Source organism: Microcaecilia unicolor, chromosome 1 (genome assembly GCF_901765095.1).
Source record: "Microcaecilia unicolor chromosome 1, aMicUni1.1, whole genome shotgun sequence".
NCBI classification, from domain to species: domain Eukaryota; kingdom Metazoa; phylum Chordata; class Amphibia; order Gymnophiona; family Siphonopidae; genus Microcaecilia; species Microcaecilia unicolor.
Genome location: NC_044031.1, coordinates 659,521,510 through 659,546,837, shown reverse-complemented (window position 1 = coordinate 659,546,837; position 25,328 = coordinate 659,521,510). Strand labels below are relative to the sequence as shown.

Here is a 25,328-nt window from a genome sequence, read left to right as displayed (position 1 = left end):
TGATTTTATTGTGCTAGCTAGTATATAAAATGAGCTGTAACTATAAATTTATCTGATGCATATTCATTGTGGATATCTTGCAAACCTGACTGGCTATGGGATTCCCAGGACACGTCTGAAAAGTGCTGCATAAAGTTTTTAATGAACCACTGTAGTATTGACTTAGAGTGAACAAGGCGAAAAGAAGAAAATGGCTGCTCTCCAAAGGAGGGCAGGAGTGATCAGCGTGCACATTCCCAACTTGATTAGCTGTTTCACACTTACCTTATCTAACTGCATGAGAAACTAATTATCTCAATCCTATGCTGTCTCTTCTGAGTTTGTGGTCTTCTTAGTTCCAGTAAGATGCATGTTTCTTATCAGCCTCTTTGTTTTGACAAAGGAAAAATATTCACTCTCTTGACAAACACTTGTGGACTGCCATTGAGTTGGAAATGGATTTATTTCTTTAAACATCTTCTAAACCACATGTAAAACACAAATCCATTTCATTTTTCTTTGTTTTAGCAGCACCTCATCAAAATATTTTCTAAGACGAAAGAAAATCAACCCCCCCATACAGCTGTTCATACAAGAATACAAAAATACAAAGTTCACCGAAATCCCCAGAGATAAGGTGTCTCTCAGTGAGTGAGGCTCTCTCGGCTCTTTCACTGCCTCCACTGAAGAAAGGAGCCAGTACACCAAATGACCAAATGGAATGGTTTCCAAATATAAAACTGAACCCTAACACAGTCTTATATGATATAGGCCAATCCCATCCCTCTGTACTTGTGGGGCTCCAACTGCTGTCCTTGAGCTTATTCTAAGGATCATGGATACTTCAAAGTCCAAGCAAGCGCTCAATTGCAGGTGAGTCCACCACCCTGGACTCCAGGTGCTCCATCATGCCAGGCCTTCTCATTTACTGTTGTGCTTGATTCTTAAGTATTTCACATTGTAAAAGGCCACAGTCTCACACCTGGGGCTCGATAATTGTATTGCTTCTGAAAGCAAGATATTTTAGTCAAACATGCAGGCTGGGAGCATCACTTTTAAAAATACCCTAGAAGAGAATGAGCAACTCAACCTAACAAACAGGTCAATGGTAGGGTACATGAAAGGGAGGATTCTACTGGAATGTACTGCAGGTTGCGAGAGAAACCTGACAGCAAGGAAGGAGTTTTACAGTACTATCTCAAAATGAAGTAGCTTATGCTACTTTATTGTATAAAGAAGTATAGCTGCCAACCTATCCTGTTACAGTGGGGACATTTTACACAACCCTATCCTGATGCATTATGGGACAAACAGCACTGATTTCAGTGGACAGAATCAGGGACTACCTTGGGGATGAAAGCTGAAAATCAGGAGTGACCCTAGAGGAATTCGGTAAGTTGGCAGTTTTGGAGAATAAAGGTTGGAATGTAACTTGAGTTGGGATTATTAGGCTTAGAGAACAGAGCAGAACCTACAGAAAATCCTTGGCAAAGAGAGACATCAAGTATTACCTATGGAAAAGAGAATTATGGTAAACTGCATGTCAGGGCTAGATATCATCCCCACCTCTAAAAACCCTGCCTGCCCGAACATCCCTTATTCCCCCAGTACTCATGCTGTTACACCCGGGAAGAACAAGGGCATCTGGCACTCAGCACGAGCTGGTAAGCGCCAATCACTTCTTTCAGCAACTAAATCATCTCCCAAGCTAGATCATTTAGGATATCCAATACACTCATCTTGGATAAGAGGCCAAATGTTAGCCCTGGTAGCCACAATAAGCCCTTAATCCATCGTTATCTGTATGCTGTTGTACTCCATCAACAAACAAGAACATACATTTTACATACATTTTTTTCATATGATTCAACCTAAAGGCTGTGTATTTGCACCAAACTTTCTCAGTGGCATTATCTCAAAAGAGATGTGCTTCTTGGAAAGGTGAGATCCTATATCATGAAAAGGAAAGACACCAATATGCAGAAGTCTTTAGATCCTGGGGATTCCTATTTGGTTTCAGCAAATTAAGTGATTAGAAAACAGGGAAAGTGAAAACTGGTCACTAGTGTAATGAGTTCAGGTTTGTTCACAGTCCTTTCTGGCAAAACCATGGGTTGAAGATGAAGTGGTGGGACAGCAGAGAGCTGACGAGAGGGGTTAAAGGGTATCATACATGCGCAGGGTCTTCTCTAACTGCTGGCTCACTCGCTGATAGAAGATAATCTGTTGTTTCAGATAATCTTGCATCATGTGCTTGAAATCCTCAATGCGTCGCTCATGGAAATGGTTCATCTCCGCTTGGAGAGCAAAGCCCACCACCCGGCAACGCTTCCGAATGCCATCTGCCTCACTCTGATCCATCTTCCCTTCATCGCTCATCCTCTGGCTCTCCTTCACTTTTGCAAAAGCTCCTGACAAGAGAGCAAAACACCAAGAAGAAGTGTTAATTACCATATAACCAAAATCTCTCTCCATCTCTCCTTTGCCTATCTTTTCCATATTTTCATAGTTAAAGAAGAGAAGACAGAAAACGGGAATAAAATCAATGGCAAAAAAAGAGTGGCATGAGCACAAATCTACAGAGAGAAAGAAATACTGGATGAATTCAGGGGGGTAGTTTTATTGGGTGTGTGTCTGAGAGAGTTAGCATTTTAAAGTAACTACCTGCAGCCTGACCTCAGGGTGAAATTAACACACTTTCCTCAAACATATCTCTATAATAAGCAAAAATCTAAATAGCTTTATATGCGTGGTAAATAGTATGCAGCAAATGGTAGGTCACACTACCACAGAGAAGCAGAACTGAGCATGCTTGCGATGCCAGTATCAGCAAGTCAATGTGTTGCTGCTGACTGCAGAGATTTAGCAGACTTGGGCAGTTCAGGATTTCTTCAACTAGTGGGGCTTGGGGATCTCTGCCAGCCATGGTGTTTTTAATTTTAATTATTTTTTGAGAGGAGGGGAGGGAGCAAGGTGAAGGAAGAGAAAAGGGGAGACAGAGGAAAAGGGGTGACGTGTTCAACCAATAATAATTAAAAAAAAAAAACAGAGATCAAAGAAAAAAGCTGAAAAATGAGGAAAATTTGCTCCAAATATAATGATAAAATAGACGCACTGACACCATAAACTAAAACAATACAAAAAATAGTGGAGAAAACCCTCAGCAAAAAAAGCCAGCTATTCCAAACCACAATACAATCTGGCTATATTTCCATCATTGGTTAAAAAAAAAAACACCACTACCATGTCACTTTATAAAACTTATCAAAACTTCAAAAGCTCATGGGTCCCAATGACCAGTTTCTCCGCACTGTTCCGAACAGAGCTGTAAAATTAGTGCCGCAACAGCATAGGGAAACAACGCCCCAAGAATCAAACCTAATAGCATGCAAATTTATGCGCGCTATTAGTTTTGATCACTGGGCAACTTCTATGGGAGGATTGTGCCTGGGCATGTGCCCAAGGCCTCTCCCACAGAAGCTGTTTGACAGGTCCAAGCTGTCAAAAAAAGCCTGGACCTGTCAAACATACAGATGCAGGCTGGAGGTCTGGTGTACCTCCAGACCCCCCAACTCCGATAGAGGCCCTGGTGGTCTAGCGCCCCCCCCCCCCCAAACCCCGATCTGACCCACCCCACTCCTCTCCCGATAGAAGACCCCACTCCCCGACAGAAGATCCCACCTGATCTCCCACCCTTGACAGAAGACAGAGCTGGACCTCCAGCCGAGATGATGGAGGAGGGAGAATCACTCCCTCCTTCTTCCAGTGTCGCCTCTAAAATGGCAGTGCCCTGCCCAGTGCATCCCAGGATGTGCTGGGTGGGGCTTCCCTACCATATGTGCACTGGGCAGGGCTCCACCATTTTTGAGGTGGTGCACCATCTCAAGGTAGGAGAGTTGGGAGCCACTACACCACCAGGTGGGGGCTGTAGGTTCACCAGACCTCCAGCTCTCTCTTCTGTCAGGGGTGGGGGATCAGAAAGGGGTGCTAGATCACTAGGGCCTCTGTCCAGGTGGGGGGGGGGGTTGGGGGGCTGGAGGACCCCCCCATGTCAGTGTGCAGGGGCCTAGGGGGCACTAGGCCACCAGAGCAGGCCTTAGCCATTGAGGGGGGAGGTCGTGGGTCCACTGGACTACCTGGACTGATGTTGGCAGCCTGGGCTGACAGCGACAGTCCGGGCTGCCTGGCATGGATGGGGGAGAAGGAAAAGAGCCTTAACCCTAATGTCAGCTCCGAGTTGGCGTAGGGTTAAGGCGTTATTCCATTCATATGATCAGAATGCAGTGCTCCGATCATAATATTTGAATACCGCAGAGCTCATTTACATCTCTATGGTAGGACCACATCACCCTGTGTTGGTAAATGCGAGCACTAGTACGGTGCTAGTGGCCTCTAGCTCCTGCATTTACCTTTGATCATTGGGGCTGTGGTGAACATTGCAAAACCCAAAACATCAAAGAAAGAGGCCTGTTTACTAAAGCTTAGTGTGTGCTAACAGAATTAGTACGCGCTACAGGATAAGAAGCCCATTTGATAAGTATGGGCTTCTTAGCATTTAGCGCACAATAAGCTTTAATTAAAGGGTTCCAAAGTGTTCTTAAATATTCTTGAATATCCAAGCCAAAGAGGAAATAATTCAGGGGTAAATATTCAGCTGGCAGAGGTCAGCACTTGATTGGCCATCGCCGGCATTATGCCCGGAAATACAATGCAGGTTTATGCGCTGGCTCTCTCTTATCAGGCTAAGTGCGATACTCAGCATTTAACCACCTCAGCGAAACTGGATAAGGACTCTGTTTTACGTGGTCCGATTTCTCCAGTTAACTTAGGTGGTTAAGTGACGAGTATTGGCACATAACCTAAGTGCTGACTCTGCCCCTGGACCGCTAACAAAATAGCTGGTTTTCAGTTTAGCGGTTAGTGCTGAATATCAGTGGAAAGCCCTGCCCAAGTGACTTAAATGTTAAGTTGCTTTGAATATCGACCCCTCAGTTATTACAATAGTTTTAATGCTCAAAAACTTGAAAATCACTTACAAATCACTTATCTGTATAACAGAAATCACCAACTTGTCCAACAGATCTTCAAAATGTCCCAACAGTGCCCAGTACTCACCTATATCAACTGTTGCCCCTCCCCTCCCCCCCCAAAAAAGCATTTGGTTCTGGTTACACTACTGGGCTACAGCTGATCTTTCTAAAAGTACAAGACATGAGATCAGTTTCTCATGCAGACTGGACGTGCTTAGGAAAACTCAGGCATTCAGGGCTGGAAAACTATTTCAAAAACTTAGGCACCAGCCAGCATTTTTGAGCCAGGGAAAAATTCTTTTATGCTTGTTTACTTTTTTCATTGCCAAGTTTATAAGATTTGTTTCATCATTTTTACTGTTTCTCTTATTATGGTGGGAAAGATTTCAAAAAGTCAGCTTTTCTTGAAATTTTCCTCCCTCCCATCTCTCATCCCTTCCTCTTCCACGCTATTTGCCTGCCTGCTTCTTTTCCTAAATGCTTGAATTTTTATTGAATAACAGTTGCATTAAGCAGTACCTCAGAAGAGTGCTCCGATTCTAAAGGAGTGTGTGTATGGATTTATATTCCATTGAGTTCACATTGAAGACTGTGTTGACCCCTGATGAAGGCGGTTGCCAAAACTCAGCCAAGTAGGGTCACTCTTCAATAAGTGAAATTTTGGTTTTCTCCTTTTCTAAACCACCACTGCTGTTTCATGGACCTTTGGTTGTCTTTGCGGAGGTTTTCTCCTTTTTCTTTGTGTGCCTTGAACAGCACCAAGTGCTAGGTATTAAACTTCAGGCATCTAGATGACCTAGCATCCAGGATTTTTCAGTTTTAGTGTCAGTGCTGTTACACCGATACAAGCAGAGAAGGAAGTATAATGATGAATCCTACATGAGTTATGTGTTATATATATTAAAAAATGTTGAATTTTAGAGAAACCTATGCATTTCTTCCACATGGCCTTTGGGCACCCAGCCCCCCTCGCCTGAAAGGCATGGACCTGTGATAGCAAGACCTAGCACTCTGGCCTCCTTACCGATATTGGCGTTCTTCTCTTTTTTATTACGATTTGTATTTTGTTAACCACTTTGACTAACTCTGTTGCTTCAGCAGTACATCAAGTTCCCAAATAAACTATTTTTTTTTTGTTACATTTGTACCCCGCGCTTTCCCACTCATGGCAGGCTCAATGCGGCTTACATATACAGGTACTTATTTGTACTTGGGGCAATGGAGGGTTAAGTGACTTGCCCAGAGTCACAAGGAGCTGCCCGTGCCTGAAGTGGGAATCGAACCCAGTTCCCCAGGACCAGAATCCACCACCCTAACCACTAGGCCACTCCTCCACTATTTCATTCTATGGCAGTCTTATCATATAAATCTTGAAACTGAATTATATGGGGCCTCATTTTCGAAACAGAAAAATGACTAAAAACCAAACACAAAGTGGTAGATTGACATTTTTTTCCCCAAAACATCCAAATCGCTATTTTCGAAACTCAGTTTTTCTATGTGGTTTGTATGCAGTGCACCCAAATCATAAGGGGGCGTGTTGGGGGCAGGATTTGGGCATTTCAAAAACTTGGATTTTTTTGCCATAATGAAACAAAGCAAAAACGTCCAAGGCTAAAAGTTAGACATTTTGGTCTAAACCTGTTTCAATCATGACGAAGTCACAAAAAGGTGACCTAAATGACCACTTGTGAGTGTAAGGCATGACTCCCCCTTACTTTCCCAGTAGTCACTGACCCCCTTCCCCCCCCCCAAAAAAAAAAAGATGTGAAAGAAACAGTACATACAAGCCTCTATGACAGCTCTGATGCTACGGCCAGTCTTATTAGAGCAGCAAGCAGGTCCCTGGGGTAGCCTTAATGGTTGGTGCAGTGAACTGTAGAGAAGTGGACTCAGCCCATATCCCACTCTAACTGTTACACTTGTGGTGGAAAGTGTGAGCCATCCAAAACCCACCAAAAACCTACTGTACCCACATATAGGTGACTCCTGCAGACATAAGGGCTATTGTAGTGGAGTACAGTAGGTTTTTGGTGGGTTTTGGTGGGCTCACTATACAACATAAGGGTGTAACAGTGAGATGTGTTACTGGGACCGTTTATGTAAAGACCACTGCAGTGCCCCTTAGGGTGCCCCACTGCTCTGCTGGAATGTCTGTGTGGCCAGTCTACTAAGAATGCTGGCTGCCCATACATCCCAATGGCTTGTTTTTGTGCGTTTTTCCCTTGAACTTTTTTTTTGTCCAAAAATGATCCAAAAAGATAGATACACTGGACACAAAACATCTAGCAAACGGCCATTTTCGAAACAAAAAGACATTTTCTGGTTTGAAAATCGCTATGTTTGCCACTTGATTTTTGGACATTTTCAGCAAAACGTCCAAAATCAGATTTAGAAATATCATACCAAAAATACTCCTCATAATGTGTTAGGTGCAACATATTAAAAATATTGAACTAAAATTAAAACTGCAAAACATTTTTCTGTTGCCTATTTATCCAAATATGTCACCACATGTGACAAAACTGGCATACCACTTTACTGGCTGCTGCATGCCACGTTACCTGGTATTTTACGGCCATAGAACGTATAAGAATTAACAAGTTTTAGCATTAACATCCGCCTGGACTTAGCTGATATTTGGAAACAAATCTTATTTTAATTTGGCTGCAGGTGAATGACAAACACATTTTTCATCTCAACAATTAATTACACTGGTAGATAAAGGGTATGATACATACCTGTAGCAGTTGTTCTCCGAGGACAGCAGGCTGATTGTTCTCACGACTGGGTGACGTCCGCGGCAGCCCCCACCAACCGGAAATAAGCTTCGCGGGACGGTCAGCACGCAGGGCACGCCCACCGCGCATGCGCGGCCGTCTTCCCGCCCGTGCGCGACCGCTCCCGCCAGTTGAATGACTAGCAAAAAATATGAAACACACAACTCCAAAGGGGAGGAGGGAGGGAAGGTGAGAACAATCAGCCTGCTGTCCTCGGAGAACAACTGCTACAGGTATGTATCATACCCTTTCTCCGAGGACAAGCAGGCTGCTTGTTCTCATGACTGGGGTATCCCTAGCTCTCAGGCTCACTCAAAACAAGAACCCAGGTCAATTGAACCTCGCAACGGCGAGGGTATAACAGAAATTGACCTACGAAGAACAACTAACTGAGAGTGCAGCCTGACCAGAATAAATTCGGGTCCTGGAGGGTGGAGTTGGATTTACACCCCAAACAGATTCTGCAGCACCGACTGCCCGAACCGACTGTCGCGTCGGGTATCCTGCTGGAGGCAGTAATGAGATGTGAATGTGTGGACAGATGACCACGTCGCAGCCTTGCAGATCTCTTCAATAGTGGCTGACTTCAAGTGGGCCACTGACGCTGCCATGGCTCTGACACTATGAGCCGTGACATGACCCTCAAGAGTCAGCCCAGCCTGGGCGTAAGTGAAGGAAATGCAATCTGCTAGCCAATTAGAGATGGTGCGTTTCCCGACAGCGACCCCTAGCCTGTTAGGGTCGAAAGAAACAAACAATTGGGCGGACTGTCTGTTGGGCTGTGTCCGCTCCAAGTAGAAGGCCAATGCTCTCTTGCAGTCCAATGTGTGCAACTGACGTTCAGCAGGGCGGGTATGCGGCCTGGGGAAGAATGTTGGCAAGACAATTGACTGGTTAAGATGGAACTCCGACACCACCTTCGGCAGGAACTTTGGGTGGGTGCGGAGCACTACTCTGTTGTGATGAAATTTGGTATATGGAGCATGAGCTACTAGGGCTTGAAGCTCACTGACCCTACGAGCTGAAGTAACTGCCACCAAGAAAATGACCTTCCAGGTCAAGTACTTCAGATGGCAGGTATTCAGTGGCTCAAAAGGAGGTTTCATCAGCTGGGTGAGGACGACGTTGAGATCCCATGACACAACAGGAGGCTTGATAGGGGGCTTTGACAAAAGCAAGCCTCTCATGAATCGAACGACTAAAGGCTCTCCAGAGATGGCTTTTCCTTCCACACGATAATGGTAAGCACTAATCGCACTAAGGTGATTCCTTACTGAGTTGGTCTTGAGGCCAGACTCTGATAAGTGCAGAAGGTATTCAAGCAGGTTCTGTGCAGGGCAAGAACGAGGTTCTAGGGCCATGCTCTCACACCACACGACAAACCTCCTCCACTTGAAAAAGTAACTCTTTTTAGTGGAATCCTTCCTAGAGGCAAGCAAGACCCGGGAGACACCCTCAGACAGACCCAACGCAGTGAAGTCTACGCCCTCAACATCCAGGCCGTGAGAGCCAGAGACTGAAGGTTGGGGTGCAGCAACGCTCCGTCGTTCTGCGAAATGAGAGTCGGAAAACACTCCAATCTCCACGGTTCTTCGGAGGACAACTCCAGAAGAAGAGGGAACCAGATCTGACGGGGCCAAAAGGGCGCGATCAGAATCATGGTGCCGCGGTCTTGCTTGAGCTTCAGTAAGGTCTTCCCCACCAAAGGTATGGGAGGATAAGCATACAGGAGGCCGGTCCCCCAATGGAGGAGAAAGGCATCCGACGCTAGCCTGCCGTGTGCCTGAAGTCTGGAACAGAACAGAGGCAGCTTGTGGTTGGTCTGAGAGGCGAAAAGGTCCACCGAGGGGGTGCCCCACGCTCGGAAGATCTTGCGTACCACTCTGGCATGGAGCGACCACTCGTGCGGTTGCATGACTCTGCTCAGTCTGTCGGCCAGACTGTTGTTTACGCCTGCCAGGTACGTGGCTTGGAGGAGCATGCCGAACCGACACGCCCAACGCCACATCCCGACGGCCTCCTGGCACAGGGGGCGAGATCCGGTGCCCCCCTGCTTGTTGACGTAATACATTGCAACCTGATTGTCTGTCCGAATTTGGATAATTTGACAGGACAGCCGATCTCTGAAAGCCTTCAGTGCGTTCCAGATCGCTCGGAGCTCCAGGAGGTTGATCTGCAGATCCTTTTCCTGGAGGGACCACAGACCCTGAGTGTGGAGCCCATCGACATGGGCTCCCCACCCCAGGCGAGATGCATCCGTCGTCAGCACTTTCGTGGGCTGCGGAATTTGGAATGGGCGTCCCAGGATCAAATTGGTCCGGATGGTCCACCAGAGCAGTGAAGTGCGGCAACTGGTGGAGAGGCGGATGACATCTTCTAGATTCCCGGTGGCCTGGAACCACTGGGAAGCTAGGGTCCATTGAGCAGCTCTCATGTGAAGACGAGCCATGGGAGTCACATGAACTGTGGAGGCCATATGACCCAGAAGTCTCAACATCTGCCGAGCTGTGATCTGCTGAGACGCTCTGGTCTGCGAAGCCAGGGTCAAAAGATTGGTGGCCCTCGCTTCGGGAAGGTAGGCCTGAGCTGTCTGGGAATTCAGCAGCGCTCCTATGAATTCCAGAGACTGAGTTGGCTGGAGATGGGACTTTGGGTAATTTATCACAAACCCCAGTAGCTCCAGAAGTTGGATAGTGCACTGCATGGACCGGAGGGCTCCTGCCTCCGAGGTGTTCTTGACCAGCCAATCGTCGAGATATGGGAACACGTGCACTCCCAGCTTGCGTAGATAGGCCGCTACCACCACGAGGCACTTGGTAAACACTCGTGGGGCAGAGGCGAGCCCAAAGGGCAGCACACAATACTGAAAGTGCCGTGCGCCCAGTCGGAATCTGAGATACTGCCTGTGAGCTGGCAGTATCGGGATGTGAGTGTATGCGTCCTTTAAATCCAGGGAACATAGCCAATCGTTTTTCTGAATCATTGGCAGAAGGGTGCCCAAGGAAAGCATCCTGAACTTTTCTTTGACCAGGAATTTGTTCAGGCCTCTCAGGTCTAGGATGGGACGCATCCCCCCTGTTTTCTTTTCCACAAGGAAGTACCTGGAATAGAATCCCTGCCCTTCCTGCCCGGGTGGTACGGGCTCGACCGCATTGGCGCTGAGAAGGGCGGAGAGTTCCTCTGCAAGTACCTGCTTGTGATGGGAGCTGAAAGACTGAGCTCCCGGAGGACAATTTGGAGGCAGGGATGCCAAATTCAGGGCGTATCCGCACCGCACTATTTGGAGAACCCACTGGTCGGAGGTTATGAGAGGCCACCTTTGGTGAAAAAATTTTAACCTCCCTCCGACCGGCAGATCGTCCGGTACGGACACTTGTAGGGCGGCTATGTTCCCGTGGATCCAGTCAAAAGCCCGTCCCCGGCTTTTGCTGTGGAGGCGCAGGGGGCTGCTTAGGCGCACGCTGTTGACGAGAACGAGCGCGCTGGGGCTGTCCCTGTGCCTGACGAGGCCTTCGGGCCGGCTGGTTGTACCTACGCTTTGCAAAAGAATAGGGTGCAGCCTGCCGTGCCCGGGAAAAACGCCCACCCGTGGGGGCGGGTGCTGAAGGCGCCCGGTGGGAGAGCTTGTCGAGAGCGGTTTCCCGCTGATGCAGTTGGTCCACCATCTGCTCGACCTTCTCACCGAAAATGTTATCCCCCCGGCAAGGGACGTCAGCCAGTCTCTGCTGGGTGCGGTTGTCCAGGTCAGAGGCACGCAGCCATGAGAGCCTGCGCATCACTATACCTTGGGCCGCAGCACGAGATGCCACGTCACAGGTGTCAAAAATCCCCCTGGACAGGAACTTTCTGCACGCCTTCAGCTGCCTGACCACCTCCTGATAAGGCCTGGACTGCTCCGGCGGGAGCTTATCGACCAGGTCCGCCAGCTGTTGCACATTGGTCCGCATGTGGATGCTCATATAGAGCAGGTAAGATTGGATGCGGGTCACGAGCATGGAGGATTGGTAGGCCTTCCTCCCAAATGAGTCCAGAGTGCGAGACTCCCGCCCCGGGGGCGCCGAGGCGGTATCCCTCGAACTCCGTGCCCTCTTGAGAGCAGAATCCACGACCGCTGAGTCATGGGGCAACTGGGGCCGCATGAGCTCTGGGTCAGAGTGGATCCTGTACTGGGACTCTGCTTTCTTGGGAATGGTGGGATTAGTTAGTGGTCGCACCCAGTTCCGGAGCAGCGTCTCCTTCAGGACATTGTGCAGCGGTACCGTGGAGGACTCTCTAGGTGGTGATGGATAGTCGAGGACCTCGAGCATCTCGGCCCTCGGCTCTTCCACAGAGACCACGGGAAAGGGAATGCTTATAGACATATCCCGCACAAAGGAGGCAAAGGAGAGACTCTCAGGAGGTGAGAGCTTCCTCTCCGGTGACGGCGTGGGGTCCGAGGGAAGGCCTGTAGACTCCTCGGAGGAGAAATATCTCGGGTCCTCCTCTTCCCCCCACGAGTCCTCGTCCTCGGTATCGGACATTAGCTCATGTAGCTGAGTCCGGTACCGGGCCCGGCTCGACGTCGAGGCACCGAGGTCTCGGTGTCGTCGAGCGGTGGACTCCCGCGCCGGCGGGGACGGAGCTCCCTCCATCGACGGGGACTCCACCTGCGTGGCTGTCGAGACCGGCACCGCAAGCGGCGGCGGTGTCGACTGCCCCGGCGCCGGGCTAGAGCTCGCCGGCGCCACAGTCATCGGCGCCGAGGGCGCAAGCACCCCCGGCGCCGGCACAGCCTGGCGCATCAGCCCTTCCAGGATCCCCGGAAGGATGGCTCTGAGGCACTCGTCCAGGCCCGCTGCCGGGAAAGGCGGTGGGGCCGGTAAGGGTGTCGGTGCCGGAAGCTGCTGGGGGCCAGGAGACGGCACCGAGGTGCCGGAACCCCGACGCGTCGGTACCTCCACCACCGACGGAGATCTCTCCTCTCTGCGATGACGCTTCGGCGTCGACTCCTCTCCAGGGTGCACCGAGGGCTCCCGGTGACGGCGCTTCTTGTCTTTTTTCCGGTGCACGTCACCGGTGCCGGAGGGCATGGAGGAGGAGGAGGTCGATCCCCCTCGGTCTCGGGGTACCGGGTCCGACAGGGTTCGGTCCCGTGGCTCACGAGTTGAGGGAGTGACCGGGGCCGACTGCCCACGCGGTCTCTCTACCCCACTCTCGCCGGCGGACCGGCGGGCCGACGGGACCTGTTCTCCTGGGGTCGCTGCCATCGGTGCCGATGTCTCGGGCATCGATACCGGTACCGAAGAACCGGTTTTCGATACCGATGCCGTCGAGGTCGACGTCGAGGGGCCGGCGCAAGTTCCAAAAAGACGGTCCCGCAGAACTTGCCTCGCAACCTGAGTCCGTTTCCGGAGACCGAGACACAAAACGCACGACTTGAGATTGTGCTCCGGCCCGAGGCACTGGAGGCACCAAGCGTGGGTGTCGGTCTGCGAGATCGGCCGGCCGCAGCGATCACACTTTTTAAATCCACTCGGGACCTTCGAGGACATCGACGGAAAAATCGCGTCGGCGAAGTCAAAGTCGGCAATGGTGGCTAAAATCACACCACGAAAATTGTAACCGACCGAGCGGCCACTAGGCCGCAACGAGGCGTCCCCGCTAGAAAGCGAGGGAAAAGAAGGAGCGCGTGCTCCACACGCGCAAAATTCTTTTTTTTTTTTTTTTTTTTTTATAAAGAAAAAGAAGAAGAAGAAGAGGCCGAACAGGCCAAAAGCGACGATCCGCGTAAACGCGGTCGAAAAAATCCGGCGGCTGAAACGAGAGAGAGGGGAAAACACAACTCTCTCAGTCGCGGAAAAAAAGTAACTGGCGGGAGCGGTCGCGCACGGGCGGGAAGACGGCCGCGCATGCGCGGTGGGCGTGCCCTGCGTGCTGACCGTCCCGCGAAGCTTATTTCCGGTTGGTGGGGGCTGCCGCGGACGTCACCCAGTCGTGAGAACAAGCAGCCTGCTTGTCCTCGGAGAACAATATCCTTTGTCCATACAAAACTATAGCTTATTTTTTCCAAAAGTGGACTTAGCAGGTTTTGGAAAAAAGCCCTTCAATTACTGCCCACATATATGGGAATGCTGGTTATGATATTGTATATTATTGATCAAAGTAAACCAGTATGACTACAGGCTCACAATCACTCCTCTCCCCAGGTACCTTTATCCATCTAATTACTAGATACTAGTGACAGAAGGGAGATGGCCAGAAGATGGGCAAGTCTACGTTTATTTTGTTTCGTGATATACTGCCTTTACACGGATGAGATCAAAGCAGTTTACAAATAATAATAGAAAGAAAAGAACTCCTATAAATGATAGGAAAGAATCATACAAGTCAAAGATCAAAAGCAATTACACAGCAAATAAAATAAAATTAAAAAACACATAAATAAAACAGTAAAATTAACATTAAAGCTTGCTTTCCTCACACAGACCTACTGGTGGCTGGGCTGGTCCAGAGCAGTGCCAAATGTTAGGTTGAAAAAAATGGGTTTAAAAGATACTTTAAATCTGGGAAAGGAGAGTGTGGAACGAAGGAGGGAGATCATTCCACAACTTAGGAGCTAAGAAAAAGAAGGCAGCAGACCTAGTGGATTCATACTGTGCAAAACAAGGTGAGGGAAGAACAAGATGATGTCCATCCAAACAGCAAAGAGCAAGAACTGGGGTATATTGAATGACAACTGAGGAAAGATAAGGGGGACTACCGGAATGTAAAGCTTTATGAGTAAGGACCAAATCTTAAACCAGGAATGAAAGGAAATAGGAAGCCAGTGAAGCTGAAGAAACAAGGGGTGATATAATCATATCTCTTGGCGTTAAGAAGCAAATGGGCTGTGGAATTTTGAAGGGTCTGAAGACGGCGTAGTTGAATGATTCCAACATATACAGAATTACAATAGTCTAAACAGGAAATAATAAAGGTATGAATTAAGGTGTGCGTTGAAGAGAAGTCTAGAAGTTTATGGATTGTCTGTAAACTGAGCAACCAGAAAAAGCAAGGGAGACTTGATGTTCAAATGAGAGCTTCAAGTAAGTGTTCCGAGCTGCAGAAAGAAGGTAAAATAATTCTGAATAGGAATCCTATACTAGAAGGGACACCTGTCTCCCTTCTGTTACTAATAGCTGGCCATTCTTCCCCTCAATTCATCTTAAATAATAAAATGATTTTCAATGGAGCTCAAATATATCTCTATCTATGTTCCAATGTATCCCTGAAATTAGCATGTAAATAATAATAACTTCTTAACACAAGCTGCTGTGAATTTATGACATAACACTTAATATCTGCACTTAACCAGCCAAGTGCTGACTCCACCCCCCAGTCATTTTTGTGTTGAGTGCTAACTGGAAATTTTCAGCAGCAGTAACTGGTTAAATGCCACTGAATATGACCAGTTAGCCATGAACAAGCAATTTAACTGTATAACAGTACAGAGAGGGTTCAAAATACAGAACAAAGTCCAAAGTACAATAAAAAGCACCAAGAGCCTTCAAAAACAGGACACAATTCTTTAATTCAAAAAAATCGATATTCCAATATAGACCCGCGACACAGGCCGGGTTTCTGCGCACAACGTCTGTGTCAGGGGTCAAGTGTGCCTTAATATGGAATGAATGCTGAATGCGGCAGCCAAAATTTCCTCATGAGATAGGAAGGTATGCCGTCTGTACTATAAAGTGGTACCTCAATGCATACAATTAATAAAGGATTGTTAAATGAACAGAGGGACTGAGCTACTTTATTAATCCTTTGCACTGAGGTACCACCTTATAGTACAGACAGCACACCTTCCTATCTCATGAGGAAATTTTGGCTGCCGCATTCATCATTCATTCCACATTAAGGCACACTTGACCCCTGACGCAGATGCTGTGCGCCGAAACACGGCCTGTGTCGAGTCTATATTGGAATATCGATTTTTTTGAATAAAAGAATTGTGACCCGTTTCTGAAGGCTCTTGGTGCTTTTTTATTGTACTTCAAGCAATTTAACTGGCTAGAAGTAATTTCTAGCTGGTTCCAGTGGCGTAGCCAAGGGTGGGCCTGGGTGGGCCTAGGCCCACCCACTTTGGACTCAGGCCCACCCAGTAGCAGCACATCTATGATGTAGTTGGCAGGGATTCCGAAGCCCCACTAGCTGAAAACTCCCAACATCTGTCCCTATACCTTGTAAATAGCAGATCTTCACCTGCAGCAAGCAGTGACTGATACATACTGCTCACACCGGACCCATAGCATCCCCTCTGACGTATTTCCTGCCTATGTGAAAACAGGAAGTTGCAGCAGTGGGAAGGCTGTAGGGCCAACATGACCAGTGTGTCTTAGTTGCTTCTCACTGCCAGTGAAAATCTGCTATTTAAAAGGTATGCGGGAGAGGGGGATGTTTGAGACCATATGGCATGCAGGCGAGAGAAGGAGAGACCAAATCACCTATAGGACTGGGTGGGGTTCTTCTGCCCACCCATCTTGGGCCCAGGCCCACTCAAAATTGGGTGTCTGGCTATGCCCCTGGCTGGTTCAAGACTTCGAATATCGACTACCTAAAAAGCAATGACTATACTGATGCTTTATCACACCTATCTTATATTACTAACAAAGCTGCTCAACCTAGTCATCCCACAGTGGCTTCCTTGCATATGACTCAAACAATGGTGCCAATTCAGATGAATTCTGTGCGACCACAACATCATGATAAGGTTTTATATAGCCTGAACTCTAGCTAGGAAAAATCATCCACTATCAGTGTGAGCTGGAGAGCTCCTGAAAGGCATTCCTGAATTTGGACTTCAAGTGTCACATCCCACATGAAGTGTCATGCAGATGTTTGACTCTGTGTCAGACACACACATATGGTGTGAAATGTCATCACATTATCAGGGTTGGAACTCAAACAAAGCAGGCATCAGAGTTAAATATAGAGCTACTACTACTACTACTTATCATTTCTATAGCGCTAAACCAAACCCTCAGCTAAACAAAAAAAAAAAAACATTGAAGACACTCCATGCATGTGCGCATAAATTTAGAGAGCTTTTCACCTCTGACCCTACTGAGCTCAACCTCATCAGACTGGCATCATTTTCAGATTGGGCACAGCCCAGGACTATGGTCCATTTTTTCTTCATACTGCAGCCTGATCAGTTCACCGACGTCCAAGTTATCTTACCTCTCCTTGGATAGACAGAACAAGTGATTCTTTTGGCTTGTCGAACACCAATAATATTGTCATAAAATAAGTCATTTTCTTAGTAACTTAGGTGCTCTTCAACTCAAAGGCGTTAAGCCATAATGTATGCTTAGCACAGGAAAAACAGGTTACCGTGAAATGCATTAAAGCGTCTTGTGATATTTTGCCTGTTTCTGTGTGCTAATTGTGTGTTATTTAGTTTTTGGAAAATATCTTTGGGAGAGGGAATGGCATTGGTGGGGAATGGGCGTGGAAGCGTTATCCAGCTAGCATGTTATAATTAGCGCATACTAACTGGATAATGCAAAGTGGAAGCAGGTCCCGCATGCTAATGAAAAATTTAGCACGGGATCTTAAAACAAGCCCTTGTAAACTGCCGCATTACATCCGGGCTTAGGGGAAAATTCTATAAATGGTGCTCAAAGTTAAGCGCCAGGAGATCTGCACCAAGTGCCAATTCTATAAAGGTCACTTAACGCTAAACAACCTTTATAGAATAGCACTTAGCATGGATTCCCGTGAGGACTTACACCTGATGAAACCTGGTGCAAATGCTGGCGTGCACATAACTGACCCTATTCCAGTGGTTCCCAAACCTTGTCCTGGAGGCACCCCAGCCAGTCAGGTTTTCAGGATATCCACAATGAATATTAATGAGAGGGATTTGCATACACTGCCTCCACAGCATGCAAATCTATCTCATGATATTTATTATGGATATACTGAAAACCTGACTTGCTTGGCTGCCTCCAGGATCAGGTTTGGGAACCACTGCCCTATTCTATAACACAACACCAAAATTTTGGGAACGCTCCTGACCTACCCATACTGTCACCCGCCCTCCCTGGTAAGGCGTGCGATGGCAGCTATAGAGTCTCTGAGGGTTAGTTATCTGTAGTCGTGACTCACCCCCAGGACTCTTCAGCCACACAGGGCGGGAGGTACAAATACACTAACCTGGTCTCCTGTTCTCAAAGAACAGGAGAGGAATAAAAAACTAAATTAGGATAACTCTTGAATTCAAATGACACCAGACTTTTAAAGCGAACCCAACAACATTTATTTAATTCAAAAATGTGAACAAATAAAAAAACTTGTAAATTCTTTTGTTTTATAATTGTACCATTTGTATTAACCAACCTTTCTAATTGTTAACATTTTAATTTAATTTCATTCTAGACAAACACAGTCCTTATAATATTGTAATTACCTTTCCCTTTGTTTACAGAACCCCTTTATCAGCAACTACCTTCACTAAAGATATCAGATAAGTATTAGGTTTTCATCTATTTTTTATATTATACCCCAGATTCAATTCATAGAATTATCCGAATAAAAATGAATTGATTCTTTGTGTTTCCCTTTTTGTTTCCCATAGGATTTCAAAAAGTTCCTATCTCCATTCAGGTAAGTATGAGTTCTTTCCGTTCTTTAATTTGTGTTAACTGTCACTTAGCTGGAGCTTCACTTCCAATTCGTTTCCTCATAGTCTTTCTTGCGTCGGGGCCCTTAAACTTCTTCTGGACGCACGGCTGGCAGAATTCTTCCCAGGATTGACTTCTCCCTTCACCTCTCTTAATAAACATAAAAGGGAGCAAAATCCTATCTGCCTGTCTGAGTTAAATTTTCCTTCTTGGTGACAAAAGTGATTTTAATTATCACACTGTGGCCCAGCACTAACTCAAAATTAAAATAATCAAAACACCCTTTCTTTGAGACCTAAGCTTTTCTTTTGTGTTCCCTGTGCTAATGAAGGAGTGCCTTCAGCGGTACAGGAACCCAACCACACAAAACACTTACACTCTTACTTCTATCCTTATTACTACTTCTTATCTTCTAATAATATCATATAATCCCTTCCTTACCCGGAACCCACTAACACTACTCACCCCCTTCTGAACCCAATTAATCACTAATGCAATCCTAACCCCTATTTCTATGAACTACCTAAAAAAAACTTTATTACTAAAATAGCAACACAATCACTCCCCCTCTTTCATTCCCTTTCTTTATACTCCTTTCCAAGAATTCATCCCCTTGTTACCCTATTTTCCCACTTATCTCTCCTCCTTTCTCTCCAATAGCACCAGCCTCTCCTACACACATCCACACTCACCGCAATCCCAACTCCTTCTGATAACTGCCAGCGACTCCGTATCCTAGGTTACGGAATTTCCGCTGGCAGTTCCGAAGACCCTTAGCCAATCCACCGCTACTTCCAAGATTCCAAGTTTCACTGCTGACCAACGGAATGTTGGCCAGCAGTGCTAAATCTCCATTTTATTTAATTAAATCCCATAGGAATTCATGGAAAATTCTTCAATTAACCTAAATTCCTTCTTAACCTTAATTAAATTACACCAAAATTTCCACACTAATAAAACTTTCCGTCCCCTATCAAATCATGTTTTTAAAATTTAAAAATACCCCTTTTTACTATCCGCCTACCCTTATTTCACCTAAATCCCCTTTTAAAAATCCCAAATTCCATAAAAACCCGATCAAAAATTAAATTAACACTTCCTTAACATACCCCGTCGAATAAATTAAATTAACCCTTTCAGAACCCCTTAAAACAACACCCTACCAAAAACTCCCACTCAAATATCAAAATTCAAAAATTAACATACCACAAAAATCCCAAAAAATTCCCCGACCCCAAAACTGAAAACAGAATTCAAAAATCTTTAACCATTTATTTTCTAAAAATCAAAAAACGCATTTACATAATTTAAAATTAAACTAATTAAAATTTTAAAACAAAAACTCCCTTACCTGTTTGCCGAATTTCCTCTCACTCGAAGACCCCTGCCTGTTCCGGTCCACGAAGTCTCCCTTCAAAATCGGAAGCAAAAACAAAAAAGCTCCGAAACCGGCCCAAAATTTAGGCCCCGGCTTCAGCCTACACGGAGCTTCGCGCCGCCTCATGCACTCTCGCGCCGACGTCCTCTTCTTGCCGGCCATCCTCTTCCGTCGCGGCACACACAGGCTGCACACCGGCCCCTCTTCCTCGCCAGAACCGGCCCCACTGCAGCCCTTCGACTCCTGGGGACTCGTTCCTTCGCCCCGGGAGTAAAAAAACTTCCACGCTGCCTTCAGCAGTGTCTACAGACACCGCACCGGCCCCCGAATGCGTCTTTACTCCCGGGAACTTGCCCAATCGTCCCCGGGAGTCAGAAAAATGGCAATGCTGCCTCAAGCAGCGTCCCCCTCGGCCCCAAACGCGAACTGTCCCTGGATTTTAAAAAAACTTGCCGCTCCTTGCAACTTTTCCCCATCCCAAATGACGGCCCCGCTATGGCCCCCAAGCCTGCCACTGGCCACTCACCCTGGGCAGCAGCCTCCCAGACCCTCCAGAGCCCCCCAGGTAAGTACTTTTTTTTATTTTTTTCCCTTTTCTTAACCCTTCGTTACAATACTCTTTGTCATGTCCCCTGACTATTCAGGATATGGGCATCTGAGGACATGGCGGCCACCTTGGATGTGGGCATCTCCAGGATAGGGCAGCCATCTTGGAGCTGGGTGTTTTAGGTTGTGGCAGCCATCTTAGAGTTGGGCAGCTTCAGGAAGGAAGGCCATATTTGGACGTAGGGCGTCTCCTCTGATGGGGGCAGCCATCTTGTGACAGCTGCACATACTTGAGCCTAATTCCTGCACTATTTAAAGCCCTGCCACCAGTCCTTCCTTGCTTCGGCTTCTATTCGGTTTCCTGAGTAGTGGCAGTGCTTCTGATGTTTCTTCTGATTGCTACCTGGTCCTGACTTCTGCTGGTATCCTGACTACTCTCTGCTCGCTGCCTGCCCTGACTTCTGCTGGTATCCTAACTACTCTCTGCTCGCTGCCTGCCCAGACTTCTGCTGGTATCCTGACTACTCTCTGCTCGCTGCCTGCCCTGACTTCTGCTGGTATCCTGACTACTCTCTGCCTGCCCTGACTTCTTCCTGACTACTCTCGGCTGGGTGTCCACATCAAGCTCCGCCTCCACGCCACCTACGGTCCGCAGTCCGCCAACCCCATGGTTCCGGAAGTCCTGTTGGCCGCCAGCACCTGGGGGCTCAACTCCCCGGGAACGGCGGTCGCCGCAGTTGAAGACTAGGGGTTGTTCGGCTGTCCGCTGGGGGCTGGTGTCTACCTTCACCTCAGCACTCCAGCTGGACCCAAGGGCTCACGAGATTCCAGTTCGCGACACCCCTCCCATGGCCATGCCCCCCTTTTCAGTTACACTTGAGACAATTTAGGCATGCAGTGTTACAGAATAGCGCACGATCAGATCCACACATGTCCTAAATAATGCCAATTAATATCAATAATTGATTGTTAATTTGGGCTGTATGAGTCTTTCCCTGGAGATGCATTGTCGAGATGGGGAGAAAGAGGAAGGGGTGTGAGCATCGGGTTCCCAGCTCCTACTCTCCTTTCCAGGTTATGGCAGCCAACCATCGAGAACTATGGCGCTACAGTGGCTTCCACCCCAATTCCACCTTCAGCTCCACTTCTGGATGTTTTCGATGGCAGCAGTGGAGACAGTGCCTCGTTGAGTCCTGCAGCACAGACAACACCTCCGCAGCCTGCGATTGCACATGCTACGCGTGGACAGAGTCGGGGATCGACTGGAAATGGACCTTTCCCTGACTCGTTAGAAGGATCCCCTGCAGCGGTTTTTGCATCGCAAGAGGTAACATCAAGGGAGGAAAAACTAAACGGATACAACAAACTGTGAAGTTACAGCTCTCATTAAGGGAATCGTTCCAGCTCACTCCCCTGAAGCCAATGGAGTTGGTAAGACCAAAGGTTGTTAAAATGGATTCCATATGGGAAGCCTAACAGACTCTCAACAACTCTTTTCATAAAGTAACTGAATCTTTTTCTACTCAGATGTGCCAGGTTTCTGGAGCTATGGTTGTTCATGATAAGATTCTGGAGCAACATACCAACCAGATTGGAACTTAATTAGCTGACCTTCAGCTCTGTTAATGTGGCTCTGTTAAAAGATAAGCTGTAGTCTTTTTAAGATGATGGAATACCTGGAGAACCAAATCAGAAAGAAAAATCTTAGATTTGTTAATTTTCCCAAATCTCCTCTGATTTCATCTCTTGATATGATATGTAAGTATTTTATTGAGATTTTGAAGATACTTCCAGAGATTATGCCACCGCTTGTTCAGGCCCAATATTTAATGTTGGGTGTCTTTCAAAGATCTGGGAATCAGCAGAAAGATCAATTGAGTTTAATGGAGTTTCTCGAGTCATCTCTTGAAGTTGTTACCCAAAGGACAACCTTGTTGGTGACTTTTGCTTTAGAATCCAATAGGAATAATATTTTTCGTTTGTCTTTTCATTTTATGAATCAGATGTTTTGGGGATCTAAAGTGCATGCTTTTACTGATATTTCCAGAGAAACGCAAAAGATCTGCCAGGAATTTCTGGCTCTATATGTCCCAGAGCTTTGGCTCTGGGTGCAAACTTTGTGTTAAAATTTCCCTGTCAATGTGTTTTATTATTTGAGGATAAACATGACTTCTTTATAATTCAACGTTTTTATTGATGACATGTAAGATTAATGGAACAACAATCACTTTCTCATTTAAGATACAATTATCTAAAATTTAACAAAGCTCCGCAAAGTCCAATTTTCACTATCTGTCATCAAACTTTAACATTTTATCCCCCTCCCACCCTCTCTTATCAGGTTGAGTCTTTAATAGCTTGTGATTCAACCTTATATAACTAACCCAACAATAACACTCCATGTCTAACCTACAATCTCAACACTGTACAGCTTGCCAACCGTGAATTACATTCAATTGAATTCTCTTGTCTCCAGTTACTTTATTCTTACTCTACCCTTCCCCCCATCCTCCCCCCTTCCCCCCCCCCCCCTTTCCCCTTCCCTCCCCTCCAACTCCACCTCCCCCCCCTTTTCTCTTCCCCCCCCCCCCCTTTTCAAACAACAACTAAGCATCAGACTCTCCTCTTACTATTGTCCATATTCACTAGAGGTTCAATAGGTGACTCCGAGCCGCTGGCGTGAGTGTCTGCCACAGGGGCGCCCAGCATTGTTGGAATTTCTGCCCCGCCACCGATTCCAGATTGTAATGATCTTGACGCTCCAGGCGCATTAGATACAACATCCTGACTCTCCATGCTTGCCGGGCGGGTGGATTCTTTGTGATCCACTCCGCCAAAATCACTTGCTTAGCAACAATGGTGGCCTTCGACACAAATGTCGCAAATCCTTTAGGAGTAGGCGCTCTTAGCTTCGGATGTCCAAACAGCAAGGCGGCATCATATGACCACTGTGAGCCCCATATCCCAGAGACATATGCCAACAAATCTCTCCAAAATTTCCCCACTGTCCTACATCTCCAGAACATATGTCCCAACGTTGCCCCCTCCCCGCCACACTTGGGGCACGAGCCCCACGGAGACACTCCCAAATGAAAGGCTCTGCGGGGGGCAACATACAGTCTCATCACAAATTTGTATTGTAATTCCCAGTGACTCACAGCCTTTGTCAGACGTCTGATGGATAAAATATGTGCTTTTACCTGCGTCTCCTTGATGTCAATCAATAAGTCCTCTTTCCACTTTTCTGCCAGCCGCCGGTAGTCCACCTCTGCCGCGGTGTCTCTGATGTGCCTATGGTGATAAGTTAGGGGCACCTCCTGCTGTGCCCCTAGGGAAAACGCAGTCCTCAACTCCTCTTGTACGTCTTCTGCTAGCCATTCCCATGGCAGAGTTCCAATATAATGTTTAAGTTGTAAGTAATAAAATCTGTCTCTTTAAACATGACTTCTTTACAGATTCCAAAGCATTTTTGAACTTTATTTTGGCAAAAGAAGAATTGAGGGCTAAAGTTTGATAACAGCTGTTGAGGGCTGGCTGGTGGGATTTAATGGGAGAACTGATCTTAATTAATTGAAAATTTTCTTGTTTAATTTCCTTGTCTCTGGTTCCCCTATTTCCTTTTTTTTAGTGGACTAATTGATAAGACTGAATTACCTTTATGTTTCTTTTTGCATATTGTCTTGCTATTTTTTTCCAGAATGTGGAAATTGCAGGGTGAATTTCTTGTGATTGTTAAATGCAAATTTAAATAATAAATAACATTTTTAAAAATTTGATTAACGGCTCATTAACTAGTTTGCATGCAAATCTGGGATCCACACTCAAATTTGGGAAACCTTTCTCAAATCCAGGAGTTAGCAGATAGGAAAGTCCTGCATTAAAATGCGCTAAGCCCAGATTCTAGTGCATTTTTAGAGACGAGCCCCTTCGTAGTTGTCTTCCAGATGCTGTGCTCCTATCCTGCCCTATATTGTGTTGCTGGGCCTGTGTACTGCCCCAGCTGTTTAGGGTCCCCAAGATACTCAATAGAACACTGGTTTCCTACCCAATACCGGGTTCTTTTTAAGATTATTGTTATCACCTTCCAAATTCTTCATTCTGGTCTCCACTCTTCTTATTCAAACATCTCATACCTTATTCCCTGACTCGTACTTTATGCTTCTCCCAACCACCTCGTTCTCAGTTTTCTTCAACTACCCTATTGAATGATATCCCTCTGCACCTCCGAACTGCATTTTTGCTTCTAAGATTTAAAGCTGTTCTTAAAGCTCACCTTTTTTACCAATGCCTTTACCTCTGCTCCTTGGTAACTGCAATGCTCTTCCTTCGCAACCCCTCACAATGAGTTTATCCCTTACACGCTCATGTCAATTTGATTTCTTTTCACCTCTTGTTCCTCCCTAGTTTCATTTTAATTTTAATTCTATTCCTCTCTTGGATTTTATTATAACCCCCCATTTAACTTAATTTTGCCTTTTGTTTCTACCCACTACTTCCAACCATTATTTTGATTTGTAAACTGCTTAGATATATTATTATTTGCGGTATATTAAACAAAGCTGAACTGTGAACTGTCAATAATGGGATCAAGCAATAGTAGAGAAAGAAGAACACCAAGCCTCAAATTTTCAGGGAAAATAGCACTTTTGTTAAAGGGTTAATTTCTGTTCTGAAAGCTTAGAGTATGTCATAAAGCACTGAACATGGTAGGAGCATTCAAACACAGCCAGAATAAAATGGACAGCAGCTGACTGGGTAGATCTTATCAATCATAGTTCAATCCAGCGCTATCTGAAAAATAGCATTTCAGCAAGACAAAGCTCCATTCCTACACGTTTCTCACTTCCGCTCCGTTTGTTTTCCTTATCTTCAAGTCCTGTTTGTTTACTGCCCTAAAACTCTCCCCGGATATAGTCAATTTTGTAAAGACAAAGTACACAGAATACTAAAAAGATGCACACTTCAGTAA

The 25,328-nt window shown here is 46.5% G+C and overlaps 1 protein-coding gene across 2 annotated transcripts in view; it reads right to left on the bottom strand.

Annotated features, from left to right (window-relative positions):
- Positions 1–423: 423 nt before the first annotated feature.
- The window catches only part of SNX33 (sorting nexin 33), a 94,372-nt gene continuing 69,467 nt past the window's right edge, over positions 424–25,328 (bottom strand). For both annotated transcript variants that reach the window (XM_030186845.1, XM_030186853.1), the window contains exon 4: positions 424–2,390. In XM_030186845.1, the coding sequence (XP_030042705.1) occupies positions 2,137–2,390 (254 nt within the window). In that variant the 3' untranslated portion in view covers positions 424–2,136. The remainder of the gene's footprint in view (positions 2,391–25,328) is intronic.